The sequence below is a fragment of the Ailuropoda melanoleuca genome, chromosome 7 (genome assembly GCF_002007445.2).
Source record: "Ailuropoda melanoleuca isolate Jingjing chromosome 7, ASM200744v2, whole genome shotgun sequence".
NCBI classification, from domain to species: Eukaryota; Metazoa; Chordata; class Mammalia; order Carnivora; family Ursidae; genus Ailuropoda; species Ailuropoda melanoleuca.
In genome coordinates this window covers 131,388,018-131,403,507 of record NC_048224.1, presented here as the reverse complement: position 1 = coordinate 131,403,507, position 15,490 = coordinate 131,388,018, and the positions used below count along the sequence as shown (strand labels likewise).

Sequence of the window (15,490 nt, the reverse complement as noted above, 5' to 3'; positions counted from 1 at the left end):
TTCCCTTATGTGTGTTTGTCTTTATTGTCCCTGTATGGAAATGCTGAGTGACAGGAATCCTGAAAAATATAAGATCGATGGCTTTATGTGAGGATATTTCCATAGATTCTCATGTGGTCTTTTTTGTGAGGGATATCCGTGTCTAACGACCGTGTAATCCAACATTTCTCAACTCCGGCACTATTAATGTTTGGAGTCCGCTAACTTTTTGCCGTGGGATGTTCAGCAGCATCCCTGGCCTCTAGCCACTAGAGGTCTGTCGCTCGCCCTCCCACCCCACCCAGCATGACAATCGAAATTGTCCGTACACGTTGCCAAGTGTTTTCCAGGTGGCGAAAGTCACCCTTGTTGAGAACCACTGATGTAAATCCTGGAAGACAAATTCTTTCTAGCGTTATTTACATCAGACTTTGCTTAACTCATTTTTTAATGGGTACCCAGACTTCATGCAGGCATTCAGAAAGAGAAAAACATACAATAGTCTGTTTGACCTGTCCTAGTGGTGATTATACAAGGTTTCCTTTGCATTTATATTGTTCTAATGGCCTAGGAAAGTAAAGACTCCAGTCCTCTCCCATGTTATTGTTAAGGATACTCTGTGCCAAGCCAGATTTCGCACGCGTTTCCGTTCCATCCATCCCAGCACTCACAGCTCCCGCAGCTACAAAGTCCATTCCCTGCAAGAAAATACAGGGGGGGATCATCATCGTGACTGAAATGCACCGGGTTAAAATACGTTAGCCGCTCATAGTCGCAGCCATTCCACTCGCCCTCTTACAGCCACCTTGTTAATATCTTACTAACAGCTATGGGAAATCGGATCTTTCAAACGATTGCTGGCCTCTGCTTGGTGCCACCAGCCGGGGAGAAGCCAGTCAGTAGCGCCCACCCTGCCCCATTCCAGCTGGGCTCTGTCTCCATCTCTGTTTCCCCCTGAGCTTGTTTAAGCACATGTATTTCATAAGCAATTCTCAGGACCTGATAATCGGGAGAGCCCCTGCCACCTCACAGCTGTGGGCAGCACCATGTGGGGGGGGGCTGTTTGTCTTTCTCACCAACGGGGGTGCAGAGCAAGCCGAGCGGGTCCTACCGCACCTGTGCAGATGAGGCCGTCATGCTTGTCACAGTCCCTGTCGTCACAGTCACAGAGTTCTCCAGAAATATACCACTCTTCCGCAGAGCAAATGCACTTTCCACAGTGGCAAGAGCCTGAAATCACAAAGGGCACGACTCGCTGTCACCACAGCAGTAAAGGTTTCTGTCTAGAATAGAACACCGTCAACGCACGAACAACAGGCTTCTAAAAACCCATCTTCCCGAGGTACAAGTTTATCGAAGAGCCTGTTGCTCAGAGGAGAGCTTTGCTTACCACAATCCATAAAGGTCACCCAGGAAAGACTTCATTATGGATCTAGACAATTGCAATTAGCCTTGAGCAAATGTTCCATGGCCCAGTCTGGTTGAAATGTCAGTAAGAGCAGAAGGTGCGGATTCTTATAGATAGCCTTCCAAAAAGGTGTTCAAAAACAGATGCTTTTTTCTTTTTTTTCCTGGGATGACTCATGTTTTAAAATGTCTGCTCTTTAAAGGAACTGAACGGTAAGTTCTATTAAATAAGGATGTATTTTATAATTAAAATTACTACTAAATTATTGGGCTTCTGCTTTTGGATTTTTGTCTACATAATTTTCTTTCTTTTTTTTCTTTAAAGATTTTATTTATTTATTTGACAGAGATAGAGACAGCCAGCAAGAGAGGGAACACAAGCAGGGGGAGTGGGAGAGGAAAAAGCAGGCTCATAGCGGAGGAGCCTGATGTGGGACTCGATCCCATAACGCTGGGATCACGCCCTGAGCCGAAGGCAGACGCCCAACCGCTGTGACACCCAGGCGCCCCTGTCTACATAATTTTCTGAAAGGAGGGACACACCTGGATAGTGGGTGGCTTNCCCATAACGCTGGGATCACGCCCTGAGCCGAAGGCAGACGCCCAACCGCTGTGACACCCAGGCGCCCCTGTCTACATAATTTTCTGAAAGGAGGGACACACCTGGATAGTGGGTGGCTTGTCAAAGTGCTCCAAGGGCACACACGACCATTCGTGGGCATCTGACTTATGAGATCTCACCCTGGGGGCCCCCTGCCACGACCCAGGAGAGCTCTAATCTCCCCAAAAAAGTTCATCTTCTATGAGGCTCTGGGTCTAACCAACTTTCTCATTACTTTACCCATTTCCCCTCTTTTTATTTCCTATCGGTAAGAATCTTCCACTTCTGTTATTAAAAATATCTTGGTGTGCTGAAAAACAATTTTACGAGTGGTATATTTAAAAGAAGAGAAAACACATAAATTAAATGGTCTCACAAAGAGAAGAAAGTTCTCTTGGTCTACACATCCTTACGTGACAGGCTCAAAAACCCTCCGCAAAATTACTTCTACAGCAGCATTAAAGACAGCTTTAAAATTAAAAAAAAAATCGAAGAAACAAAGAATAAAGGACTTCCCCTTCCTTCTATGTCCTTGGCTTGTTTGTTCCTTCCCAACGTGATTTCCTTTTACTAAATGAGGTCTATCTATCACTAAATGTCACTAAATGATTTTCAGGTCGAAAATCACCCTCAGAGAGCGTAAAGTAGAAAAAGTATTTTGATATATTTAACCAAATTCCAAACTTGCTAAGTTCAAAAGGTATTGGTGGCAGGGCGGGGAACCAACCATTGATCAGTGCCTCTGGGAAACACAGAGTCGTTGAAAAATGAGTTAGCGAGCTGGGAGAGAACGGTGGTTAGAGAAAGGAACTGGTATTTGTCTAGATATCATGAAAGGGTTCATATAAACGGGCCCCACTCCTCAGGCCCTTTGTGATACTTCATAGGGAAACTGGCATGTGCGTGTAGCTACCAGAATCCCCAATGGCCAAATTAAATGTGTGACGTGGCTTGTCACACTTCTCACGGTAAGGGAGAAGTCAGAATTAGTCGTATGCTGACAACGGCGTTTACACTGATCAACTCCTTGCTTAACCACAGCACGATTTCATTGAGTCTTGACTGTTTTCCTGAGGGTCTAGAATGATCTGCAGGCTCTTGGGCACAGTCTAACGACTCTTGCTTTCGATGAAGGACCGGCAGGCTGCCGAGGATCCAGGAGCCGAGCGTCCTGGTCAGTCCGTGAGGGATGGTGGCTCCTTCTTGGCCACATCCAGGTAGAGAGCTTCCTCAGTTTAGAAGTTATTTATCTTAACTTCAAAGACTTTCTTTCAATTTTCTTAGGCCCGGAAATGTTCAACATACAGCTACTCATTTAGCAGATGGTTAGCGATATATCTACAACAGAGAAAACCTGGGGTGTGTCATTGACTCTTCATTGCAATTTCCTCAGAAGGCACCGTATTTAGTGCCTTCTTTCCATGACTAGAGGAAAATTAATTATTTGAAGAATTTGACTGGTTTTAGTTGTTTCTAAAATTTGTTGCAAAATTATTTCTACAAAGAAGCAGGAGCAAATGACGTTATATGTCCATGATATTCGTGTATCACACCTAGGATATATATATATATTTTTATTTTGTGACAATTCATGAAAAGATCTCACATTTCACTTTTAAACTTATCCCCTGGCTCTGAAACTATTCTAACTGATGCTCTAGCTTCTGAAATGCTTAGCTTCAGGCCCTATCAACGCACTTTCCTAAAACTGATAAGCTCAGCTACAGTTAATATGGTGTACATTGATAGACCGTTCGACAAATAAATTCCAGTTCCCAGAGTCTACTAGTTACTGAAATACTTAGAACGAAAAATGCAGATTGATTTTTGTGTGTGCTGTGAAAACTAGCTTTTCTCGGTCAGCATCTTCCCCAGCTGTGTTGCTCCTTTCCTGTTTGTCAATTCTCAGTGTATCTTAGAGGTCGGAAATTCTTCTAGGCATAGCCTCACATGTAATAACACAGTGGGATAGTTATTAGGACCTCTTATAGCCTTTGTCACAGAGTACTGGCTGTTTTCATTGATAATCAGAGGTCAAATTGCCGTCTCTGCAAAGGGAAAAACTGAGGGACAGGATTCTGTCGGACATACACAGGCCACATGACTGCCAAGAGGGGACCAACTGTTGAGCTCCGCTGGCCAGGACCCACCCACACCCATGAGACCAGTCCAGTCATAAGGAACAGCTGGCCCATCTTGGCGGGGGCTCTCGGGTAGTAAGCTCAGGACAGCAACACCACTAACCCATTTATTTTCTTTCTCAGTATAAGGACCCCCAAAAGGGCTCCGATCTCCCTTCTGTGCTCCTTACTGGTTTCCATTCCTGGGGAACCAGCCACATTTTCTCATTTGTCTTCAAAGCAGTCTTAGGATTTAAGAAGGGGAAGCTAATGAAATTCTTCTGCCTTCTTCAAAGATGAGAAAATGGAAGTACAGACAGGATAAGGGAATTACCCAGGGCCACATGGGCCAGAAACAACAGTTATCCCAAGATTTCAATCTGCCTCAGTCTGTTCTTGTCTCTACCTACCTACCTATCCTTGGAAAAACTTCCATATAGTTTCAAAAAATGAGTTGTGTGTTCTCACAGCTCTGACGAGACAGCCACACTGGGGGAAGCAACTAGAACTCTTGGCTAAAGCTGGCTTTTGAAGTGCAACTTGTACCCTTTCCCTTTCATGGGGATGGAGGATGAAACCTGGTGGAGTAGAGGGGATGACAGGCGGGTGGGCACGCACACCGTGGCTTCCATGGCTGACGCGGAACTCGGCAAGTACCCTTGGGAGAGTTTAAGGAGACATCCAATGATACACAATTACAGTCATTGTCACACAACAGCAGCTTTAAGAGTATTACAGGTGACGACCGGATCTAGGTTGAAGTTGTGAAGGTAGAAAGGTTATTGGGTATTCTTGGATCCAAATAAATAAATCCCCAAACAGCCTACGAATTATGTCACGTATTCCGCAAAGATGGCTAAACTCAGGGGAGACCTGGCTCTAAGCTCATCCCTCTGGCTATTCACACAAACAGGTTGAGTCTAAGGGCGAGGCACCTTTATTAGCTGTCCCATTAATAAAGTTGGACTTTCTTTTTCGTTCATCAAGCCTGACAAAATGCTGCAACTTGACCTCCCAGCAGGCACTTTTCTTTCACTATTGTACTAACTACTCCATCTGTTATGAAGGTCACAACAATGTATCTTGTTTTAAATTTTTCTATGGAGTGATTTATTGTCTTGGCTATCGATTTGTAAAGAAATAAAACGCTATTTCTTCATCGTCTCCTGAGGTGACAACTTTATTCACAGCTCACAGGAAGCGCATGGTCCAGACTTGTCTTTCTGGTGGAAACACTCGGCTGGCAGTTTGGGCCGCCACCTGGCAGCCATGTCACCTCAGGTTTACTGCTCATGCCTGTCCCACGTTCGGAGAAAGAGAAAGGCTCCAACTTCCTCTGTGATCATCAGGGTCAGGGGTTTTCGTTTACAAATTTGAGAAAAAGCATATGGAATTTGGGGAAGTCCATGAGATCAAGCAATACATGGTCCTAGTCAAGTCGTTGGCACAGACTTCTCTATCTCGCCACCATGTTAGAAGACCGTTAGTCTACTTCCTGGACTACTTTTCCTGTGGTTCTTGGGGTGGGGATGGAGTGGCACCCTCCACGGGGACAGAAATAACGGCTGCACCCCTGTTCTCCTCTATGCCTGCAGTTTCATGATCTTGGTCTCAGCCCCTTTCTTCCTGTATAGTCCAACTGATGGCTCTGGAACAGGAGGAGAGAGAGAAGCCACAGCCAGCTGCTGCCAACAGTAGGAATGCCCGCCATCGCCACTAACACCAGTCTCAAAAAGCACAGCCTCGGGGCAGCTTTCACATTCTGACTTTAACGACTCTAGAACTCTCTACTCACTGAAGGATAAACCGCTTAGACAAATAGACTTTCAACCCTTCATTGATCTCTGGATATATTTCCATCACCCAAAGCAAACAATTTGAAAAGGCATTAACTAGAGACAGATTTCCTTGTTCTGTTTTGTTCTGAGGAAATGCCTTCGGGTCAGTATTTAGTCAACCTATTCTTTTCTTGCATTTTCTGCATATATGATGCTAAAGAGTAAGACTCTCCTCAGAAAGTAATGGCTTTAAAAAGAAGGTTCATTTCTTCAAAAGAAACGATTCCTCTTTGTATGAAATTCAGTGTAGGAAACGACAGACTGGTATTTGCGCTATGGGGGAGCATGGCTTTGTGCTTTCTGACTGTCGCTGCTACTGGGCATGGCTTAGCCAAGGCCCACTCATGGAAAACATGAATGATTCCATAGTGTGTCTTGTAAATACATACACACACACACACACACACACACTCCCAAAGTGGCTGATTTTTAAAGTAAACTAATAATGGGCACATCCATGTTTTAATGGGACTGGGCATCCTCATTCTGTAGCATTTCTGTGAAAAGTTACTATCCTTTTTCCAACAATAATGCCATTGTGGAAAATCAACCAAAAAAATCTGAACTTCCGGGCTCTGTGTTTGGAGCTGTACTCGGAAAGAAATCTAATTCAGACAGGTTGATCATTCTCACCCGTTGGTTATTTGCAGGACGCTGCCTTCTGGTCTGATAACATTTCTTTTCTCCCCCCTCCACTTCCTCTTGGAAGGTTAATTCCATCCCTACGGCCTTTCCTGTTTGGTTTGTTCATCTCCTCCTCCATAATTCCTTCCCGGCTTTCTGGCCCACCCAACAGAACTTGAACCTAAAGCAAGTGTTTCCAGGCAATGAGCGCCCCTGACAGACAGGCTGGTGCTAGATTCATCTGGGAGTTGGAATTAGAATGAATTTAATAAAAGAACAAACAAGGAACAAAGTGGGTTGCTTTCCACTCATTCGATTGCCACCTGATGGCCATGGCATGAGGTCAAAGGCACGGCGTCCTTGGCAGAGCACGGTAAACACAGAGTCTCAAAGCCAGCATGCCCGGAAACCAAGGACAAGCACAGCTGTCTGCTGAAGCTGAGCACGGTTCAGTTTTCCGCCTTCTTCCCGGCATCCCACGTGGTCAGAGCATTCCATCAGATTTTATCTTTGCAGTTATGCCAGAAAGCCTCTCTGAGCCTGAAGGCGGTGGCCTTTGGCAGTAGGTAAGGGGACAGCCACCGTGCAGGGGCATCCTGCTCCCGAAACTGCCGTCACTCTCTAGCCGTTCACTTTGCTTCACAGGGGCTTCTTCAGAAAGATACTTAACATGCTAACTGGGACCCCGGGGGGTGCTTGAGGGTAAACAGTGCAGTTTCACCCCTAGCTGTACCTTGTCCGAAAAGCAGGGAGGGGGCTGTCCGTTGGGCAAGGAGGCCGCTGTGCTGAAGAAGAGAGTCTGGACACTCCGTGCCATCTAGTTTCATGAAGGGCAGCTCCCAAACGTTACTGAGAATCTGGTGAGCTTCCAGAGCCTTCCTGGTGTTTTCCTAGGCACTAGTGACAGCATCCTAGAGGAGCCCATATGCACCATGAGAACGGGATTTTAAGTCCCTTCAAGAATTCACACAGAAACATCAACATCAAGGTGCCTGAAATTTAGTCTGTCAGTATTCTTTCTCAGAAAAAAAAATCTGTTCTGCTTTTCTGGGGGACTTGAGGGGACAATGGGCGGGATTGCTATTCTTCTAGAATTTGTTTCTATGGCAAACTTTTGATTGGGATGGTGACTCTTATTCGATCAACTTGAAAATTATAAACACGTTGCAGGCTTAAATTTTTGTTATATATTAGATTACACATGTTTGGTTGGAAAATTGGTGATTTTTAGGCCAAAGAAAATGACACCAGAATTTTGAGACTCATAGACTCTTCCTTTCCTTTTTTATGAAACAAAATATTTAGTTTCCCTTTATGTCTTTCTGCCCCCTTCAACCCTCCCCTCCCCCCCATCCCCACATCATCCAGCCTGGGAAGGGTCCAGTCCTGCTTGTTGACAGTTCAGACCCTTGTGATCACTTTTCTGCGGTTCTGGGCTGCGCTATTTCACAGGCGAACTCAACAATTACCCCTCTGCCTTTTTTGGAGGTCCATTCACTGCCCATTACATCTTCTTGTCTTTTCTTCTTTATACAATTACCAATTACATGTCACTCAGCCATGATGATGCACGCAAGTGGCCGAGGACCTTTTTGCAGGAAAACCTTCCCATGCATTTCATTTTCTCAGACCCCACGCTTCCTGTGCTTAACTTGCAAGTCTGAAGTCTGGTAGGAGCAGAGGACAGCGTGGTTTTCATTCCCACAAAGTGCCGCTGGGAAAGGTGGTACGTGCTGCCCTGCAAACCATGTGTTGGAACAGGGACCGGGTCCAAGCTCCCGCAGAGGTACTCACCCTTCCCCGAGCACAATATGCCATCCGCCGATTCGCACAAACTCTTGCTTTGCTCCTCCGTCATGTTGCACTTTCGCGGGTGCTGGCAGAGCTTCCCGAACCAGCCTCTCTCACACACGCAGTGACCACAGGAGCATGTTCCGTGTCCTGCGAAGCAATCACGGGGGTGGGGAGCAGGTGAGGGGGGTGATGGGTAAATATCCAGTGGAATCACAGTTCTTAAGAAAGAAACACGTAAACCATAGGACCTCATGCCCTATCAAGCAAACATGCTTTCCTTTAAACACAGTCCATTTGGCATATGGTTGCTTAAAAGGACTTCACAACCGGGTTCCAGATTAGCATAAGACCTTTGAATGTAGCACAGGAGATGGCCTAAGAAAGAAAGAAACCTTGAAATCATTTAAAATGGAATTTCATGGTAGTTCCTTGATACAAAACACTTCCTCATCTGCATTTTTATCAGCAGGAAGTCTTAGCGTGCTTCCTCATTGCCACACCAGGGCGTCCAGACCAACTTGCAAGGCTAGTCACGTTACCAAGGCTTGCGGCATTTATTGATCGCCCTCCTATTGTTTACTAATAAAAAGCAAAAGGTTAACTTCCACTGGAATGGCATTGTGTTACTTTATCTGTGTATCCTGCCCTTAATAATAAGAACAGATGTAAGTTTAAGTCAATTTATTGTATAGATGTTAAAAACAGCATAAGCTTAGATTCATATCTGGGAACTTTTTTTTTTTCCCTTTTGTTTTTGTCATTGGCTCTTGGTTCTGGGGATATTTATCTTTTGGTGTATACATAACACTGTATTTATCACAGTCACACACCAGCATAAAGTCCATCTAATTGTTTGTCACCAGCATCCCATTACATTATCTCATCTTCCACTTTAATTTCTTATTTTCAACCGATGCTTCATTCTTTTACTTGTATGTACATTACCTTACAGCCAGATCTCTTCAAACAGAACAACCAAAAAACCATCTGTTTGGTAACATTTTGCTGATGAGGAGCACAGCATTTTGCTAGGCACCAGGGGATACAAAATCAAGCATGACAGGACAGGCAGTTTCAACTGCGGCATAGTTTAAAGGTATACAGTTGGCATTCATGGGCACTTTCTTCTTGAAAAGTCTCTCCTAGACTGGTTTTCATGACCTGGGACTCTCCTCCTTCCAACACTTTTCCTTTTTCTATTTTTCCACTTTTTTTCCTGACCTGATTAATGCAGGTGTCCCCTGATTGTCTACTCTTAATCTTCTTTTCTCTCTATAATCTCTCTTTTGAAAAATTCCTAAATCACAGGCTTTCAGATAATGGCAATGATCACAGGACTGTATCTCCAGCCTCTAAATTTCTTCTAACGCCCACTCCCATCATTGCATACTTTGTATTCTACTAGCATCCACACTGACCCGTCTAGACCCGCATCTACAGTTGTCCTTCGCACAGCTGCTCTTTTGAAGCACCCAGTTCTTCTAACGGTGCAAACTAGCCTTCCAGTCACCCAGTTCCAAAGATTCTGAATCATGTTTGAATCTCTCTTACTCCTTCTTCTAAAGAGTTGTCAGAACCTGTTGAAAACTACCTCCGAAAGGTCCACCCGTGTCACCCACATAAACCTTTGAGAGACCATCTAACAGGTCTTTCTCCAACAGTTGTGCTCACCGCTTCCCATAGCATGACCACTCACATACGGCCGTGAGCGCCAGCCCGGTGCGGCTCACTAATGCTTATGTGATGAGGTTCACCTGCTTAGCCTTACTTACATTTTAGGTTCCTGAAATACACCCCTGCCCTACTTTGCCAGCCTCGCTCTCTCTCTTCTCTTCTCCCGTATCAGATACTTCTTGACTTAAAACTGATCTATTCATTGTTCTGAGTACATGTTCCCCCACTTTTCAGATGTCATGCCTTTGCTGGGATAGAAATCATTCTCCCTACCCTACACAGCCTAGTCCCGATAATCTTCAAAGCTCAGGGAACATGACTACACCTCTGTGAAGATTATTCTAATGTTCCCAAGAGAAGTTCATCGTCTCCTCCTCTGAATTTCTATACTACCTTATTTTTCACCTCTATTGTGGAACTTCGGTCTTGCACTTGGTGGTATCTAGTTACGTACCAAAGAAACCCATTACTTGACTGTGAATTCCTTGAGACTAGAAATCACTTCTGATTCATCACTACAGTCCTTCAAAGTGCCAAGCACACTGCCTTAGACATGGTGAATCCTTAAAATATACTTGTAGATTGGAATCTCTTTTTTTAAGATTTTATTTATTTATTTGACAGAGAGAGGGAGAGAGAGAGAGACAGCACAAGCAGGAGGAGCAGCAGGCAGAGGAAGAAGCAGGCTCCCAGCTGAGCAGGGAGCCTCACGTGGGGCTTGATCCTAGGATCATGACCTGAGCCAAAGGCAGCCGCTTAACCAACTGAGCCACCAGGTGCCCCCGAAATCTTTTTTTTTTTTTAAACAAAATCTCCTTTTCGTTTCCCCCCACAAATCCCAGCTGAGAACTGTAACCCGAATCCAGGGCATGTTTATAGGTCATCTGGTTAATGCACTGTCACTGAAGGACAATGGACAGTTCTTCGATGGCTCTGTTTTATGTTTGCGATGGGTAGGATGCCGTGAAGTTAGAGAATTAGTGCCCCCTAAGAGCTACATGCGCAAAAACCAGTTATTAAATTGATTATATCTTGACTTACCCAATAAAACAAAAGTCCACTTAAAGTGAGGTCTATTTAAGATGTTTAAAAAAATTGTCCATCTTTGCAGGCAGATAATCTGGGATACAAAAAGTTAGAAAAAGCTTCTATGCACCAGCGACATCAAGCTCAGGACTTTCCGAATGTTCATGTTTCTTACTGACCCTGGGCTAGTGAGAATTTCCATCAATTTGACATAATTGGAATCATTTAATCTCTATTGCAGAGAAAGCCACTCTCCCTTTAACTTAGGATATCGTTGAGAATAACTAAATGGCTCCTCACAGCAAGTAATTTAATACAAAATTTATATTCAAGGAAATAGGAGATTGTTTTTCATTTATTAGCTCATTCATCACATCCTTCCACAAAATTAGGTTGGCATCTAGCCCAGACAATGGTTAAAATGCACTGGTATTTAAATGTTTTGCCTTGCCACTGACATGGCTTTTCTTTAAAGTTTTTTTTAAAAGCTTTTGATACAAGCTATCTTTTTAATAAACTTTAATGATATAGGCATCCACTCAAGAAACTATTGTGTACCAGGCATAGTCCATGAGAGTGGAAAACAAGGACACAAATACACTTGAGTTGTGGGAGAGCTAAAGAGGGCACTAGTATATTCAACAATGAGAACAATGTTAACTGGAGTAGTCAGAGAAGAGCTCTGTGACACCCAAGGGATAAGAAGAAGCCAAGATAGCCAATGTTCTAGGAAAGCTAATGAAGAGTTCTTGGAATAAGAAAGAGCTTGGCATGTTACAGGCAGTGAAAAAAGGTCAATGCGTTCAAAGAAAATTGAGTAAGAAAAAAATGGAATAAATAACAAAGCCAGAGAAATATTCGGGAAAGAGAACACAGGAAATTGTCTATTCTTGGTAAGAAGTTTCAATTTTATTCTAAGAAGAATGGGAAATCATAGAAGGGTGTTATGCAAGAGAGTGACACGATATGATTTACAATTTGCAAATTCAGCTTGGCAGCTGGGAGGGAGAGATGAAGGTGTGCTGGGAGGCACTGAGTATGGTGAAAGTGAGAGAGTTGGAGTGGTCCAAGTGGAGGTGGGGGCACAAATGAGGAGAGTGGATGGAGATCCAATTTGGTGATGGTGCCTATAGGACCTGGTGTTGGATTGGACGTGATGAGTGAGAAAGAAAGGACTAGTTTTCTAGTTAGGGAAATGCTATTTGTTAGATATGGAAGCTGCAGGAGGGCGCGGTTGGGAGCAGAAAATCAGCTCTGCTTTGAACATTGTGTGTCTGAGATCCTCTTAAGACAACCAAGTAGACAGGCCCCGTACGCAGGTGACACAAGTCTGGTGTCCCAGATTAGGGCTAGGTTATACACACTGGAATTTCCAAAAAGAGACAGCATTTGAAGCATTTGGAAGTCAATGAGCCTACCTAGGGAGAAATAAATCTTGGGGAACTCCAATATTTAGGGCTAGGGTAAAGGAGGAGAAGCCAGACAGGTAGGAACATCTAGTAAAGAAGGAAGAAAATGAGACAATTTTATAAAATGACAAGAAAGGCTATTCCATAAAGGCAGCTTACTGAGTGAAATGTCCCTGAAAATTGGAGTTCAAAAAAAAAAAAAAAAAAACCAAAACCAAAAATCACCATAAGTCAGCTTTTGCCAGACCAACTCTACTATGATGTCACTCAGGCCTATGAATGCCACCCCCAGGGGTGGCAGACTTATTGATGTATAACACATATATACCGTTTAGTAAGAACAACGTGTCTGATGGGTGGCAGAATCCATAGTGATAAGTTATCTTCATATAATAAGTGTACAACAGATCATTCTAGAATGAATCTTAGAAAGATCTGCCTAATGAACCATTTGAAGTACACTAAATCGGCCTTCACTTGACTTCCAAGCCTTCACACCAGTGAGTAACTTTCCATTCGATTTTCACTTCCAGAGCCACTCACCTCTCCCAGAGACTTAGCTCCTTGCATCTGGTATCCCCATCCTTGCTCTTTCTTCCTATTCTCTTTCCTTCCCCCACACCAAAATATTCACCAAGGACACTCCAGACCTGTGTTGCCCAACATAGTAGTCACTAGTCACACATGACTATCGGAATTTATTAAAGTTAAGTAAAATTTAAAATGCAGTTTCTCAGGTGCACTAGTCACATTTCAAAGGCCTGATAGCCAGGAGTGGCCAGTGGCTCCTGCGTGGAATGATGCAGACACAGGGTACTCCCGTTATCTTTGAAAATCCTATTGGACAGTGCGGCTCTAGACAAACACCTTTTCCGATGAAATTCACTGGCTCTGAGACACATTTCCTTCAGACACTGCAATGATGGTTCTCAATTAGGAAACTGACCCATGAGGGGATCTAATTGTATCACATACTACGTATTGTCTGCCCAATACTCTTTTCTCCTTGTTAATATTGGGGAGGGCCATTCATTTCTTTCAGGGAGGTGATAATATGCCCATCTGAAAATGTTTGATTACCCAGGCTCCTTTTGACTTAGGACAGAGCTCAAATAAATGAGATATAAGAGAAAATCTCTTGGGTGAGGTTTCCAAGAAAGCTACGGTCGTCCAAAGAAAAGACAGACTCAGCCAGCATGTGTCCTTTGCTCTTTGCCCTTTTCTCTCCCTTTTCTTCTTCCCTAGAAGATGGACATACTGGAGGCTTTCTAGGAGCACGACAATGAAAGTGATGCCAGAAGGGTGGAAGTGAAGAGAGAGGTGCATGGGACATTGATGGCTTTCAGGTAGCCCCGTCACCCTCCATCCCGGGAGTGACACCTTGCAGATTTATTTCTGTGAATTACCTACAGGCCTGACTGGTACACTTATGAAGTCAGAAAAGAGGTCTCTGACTTAACATGTAATCTGGAGACAATCCCCGTGCTACCGGAGCTAAGAAAGGCTTGGCTTGACTCAGTGGTTGGAGACCTTTGCCAACGTGAGCAATCCGGCAGTGCCTGGGGGTCACTATACTTATATCCTCAGGCTGCATGTTCTTCAGTTTGCAGCTATGAACTAAGAACTCCCAGAAGAAATGTGAACTGATTGTGTAATTAAGAGGTGGCTCTTCATTATCCCTTCTTGTTTCTTCAATTGGACCCATGGGCAGCAGCTATTCCAGGAACACAGAGGAAAGAAGAAAAGCAATAAGCAGCCATTTCTTATTCCTATCCTGGGTAAATGGAGGACAGGAGGGAGGTCTCTGATTCCGTTTATATTAGCCTAAAACAACTAAACACACACCAGCCAACACTTGGATATATTTCCTTCATGAAATCTTAAAATCATATACCACGAAAAAGTGAGTAATTCTTAGGAATTATCACTCTGGACAGAGCATGTTTTCTCAGTAGTGATTTATTTGATTAAAAAAATCCATGCGCTTACAGATCACACACAATTTTCATTGTTAATAAAGATGTTTTGAGAAGGTCCGCATGTGGTCTACAATCACTGAACGTGACTCACCAATAACTTAATTAGCAAGAAGGGTCTTACTTCGTACCGATTTTTTGTTTGCCAGTCATTTTCATGACTCTCATTTTCAGGTCGTAATTTGGCTGTAATCAAAACTGAACTGCTTAGAATTATGTAATCACTTACATTCCCCTTCAGGTACAATTGCTAATTTACCCCCACCTACCAGAACTGGTTTAATCATCTTCAGCGTTACTGTTAGGAGGGGATAAACAGGGCTAGTTATTACCTCTCCTGTGCCTGCTGATTCGGTAGGTTGATGGGCGTGTTTGGTTTCACTCAGTCCCTGTTTGCTCAAACACACAGGCAGTCCCTGCTTGGCTCTCAGGCCCCACGCTGGATGCACAGGGCTCCAGTTCACCTCTCCAGGTGCAAGACCACGCAAACTACCGCTCGGTGTCTGGTGGCGCATGTAGAAAATGACCCAGATTAGTGACTCTCAGTTTTGTTCCCCTGGGAAGCCACACCAGACGGATGATGTGAATGAGTTTCACGCACTCATACTAGTAAGATTTGTGAGAGGGAGACTAAATGCTTTGTACGAAGAGCAGACTCCTCCGAGGCACAGACTGCTGATTCATAGGACGCCAACTTCCTTCCAGAAACTCCAAAGCTAATGCTTGAAGATATCCCAAACAAATGCATTGTTTTGTCCTGTTCTGAAGATGGGCATTTCAGGCTTTTGCTTCCCATTACATGCTCAGGGCGAGCGTGGATGCCTACCGGGCCTGCGGTAGCAGGCACGTTTCATTCCTAACGTCTCCTTCTCACCGTAAAGAAAATCGGTGGGCGTTATGATCCTGACCGCACACGTGGGCGTACCAAGGCTGGGACCAAACGCCCGTGTAAGTTATTACAGCTGGTAGGAAATGGAGCCAGAATCCAAAACCCGTTCGGTGGGAATAGAAGGGTCACCTTCATCTTGCTGTGGGGCACTGC

At 44.2% G+C, this 15,490-nt stretch overlaps 1 protein-coding gene across 1 annotated transcript in view; it reads right to left on the bottom strand.

Moving 5' to 3' along the window:
• Positions 1–189: 189 nt before the first annotated feature.
• ITGBL1 (integrin subunit beta like 1) overlaps positions 190–15,490 on the bottom strand; it is a 214,705-nt gene continuing 199,404 nt past the window's right edge. The window contains exons 9-11 of the mRNA XM_002914850.4: positions 8,364–8,510; positions 1,096–1,209; positions 190–677 (exon numbers count right to left, since the gene is read on the bottom strand). Of these exons, the coding sequence (XP_002914896.1) occupies positions 586–677; positions 1,096–1,209; positions 8,364–8,510 (353 nt within the window). The 3' untranslated portion in view covers positions 190–585. The remainder of the gene's footprint in view (positions 678–1,095; positions 1,210–8,363; positions 8,511–15,490) is intronic.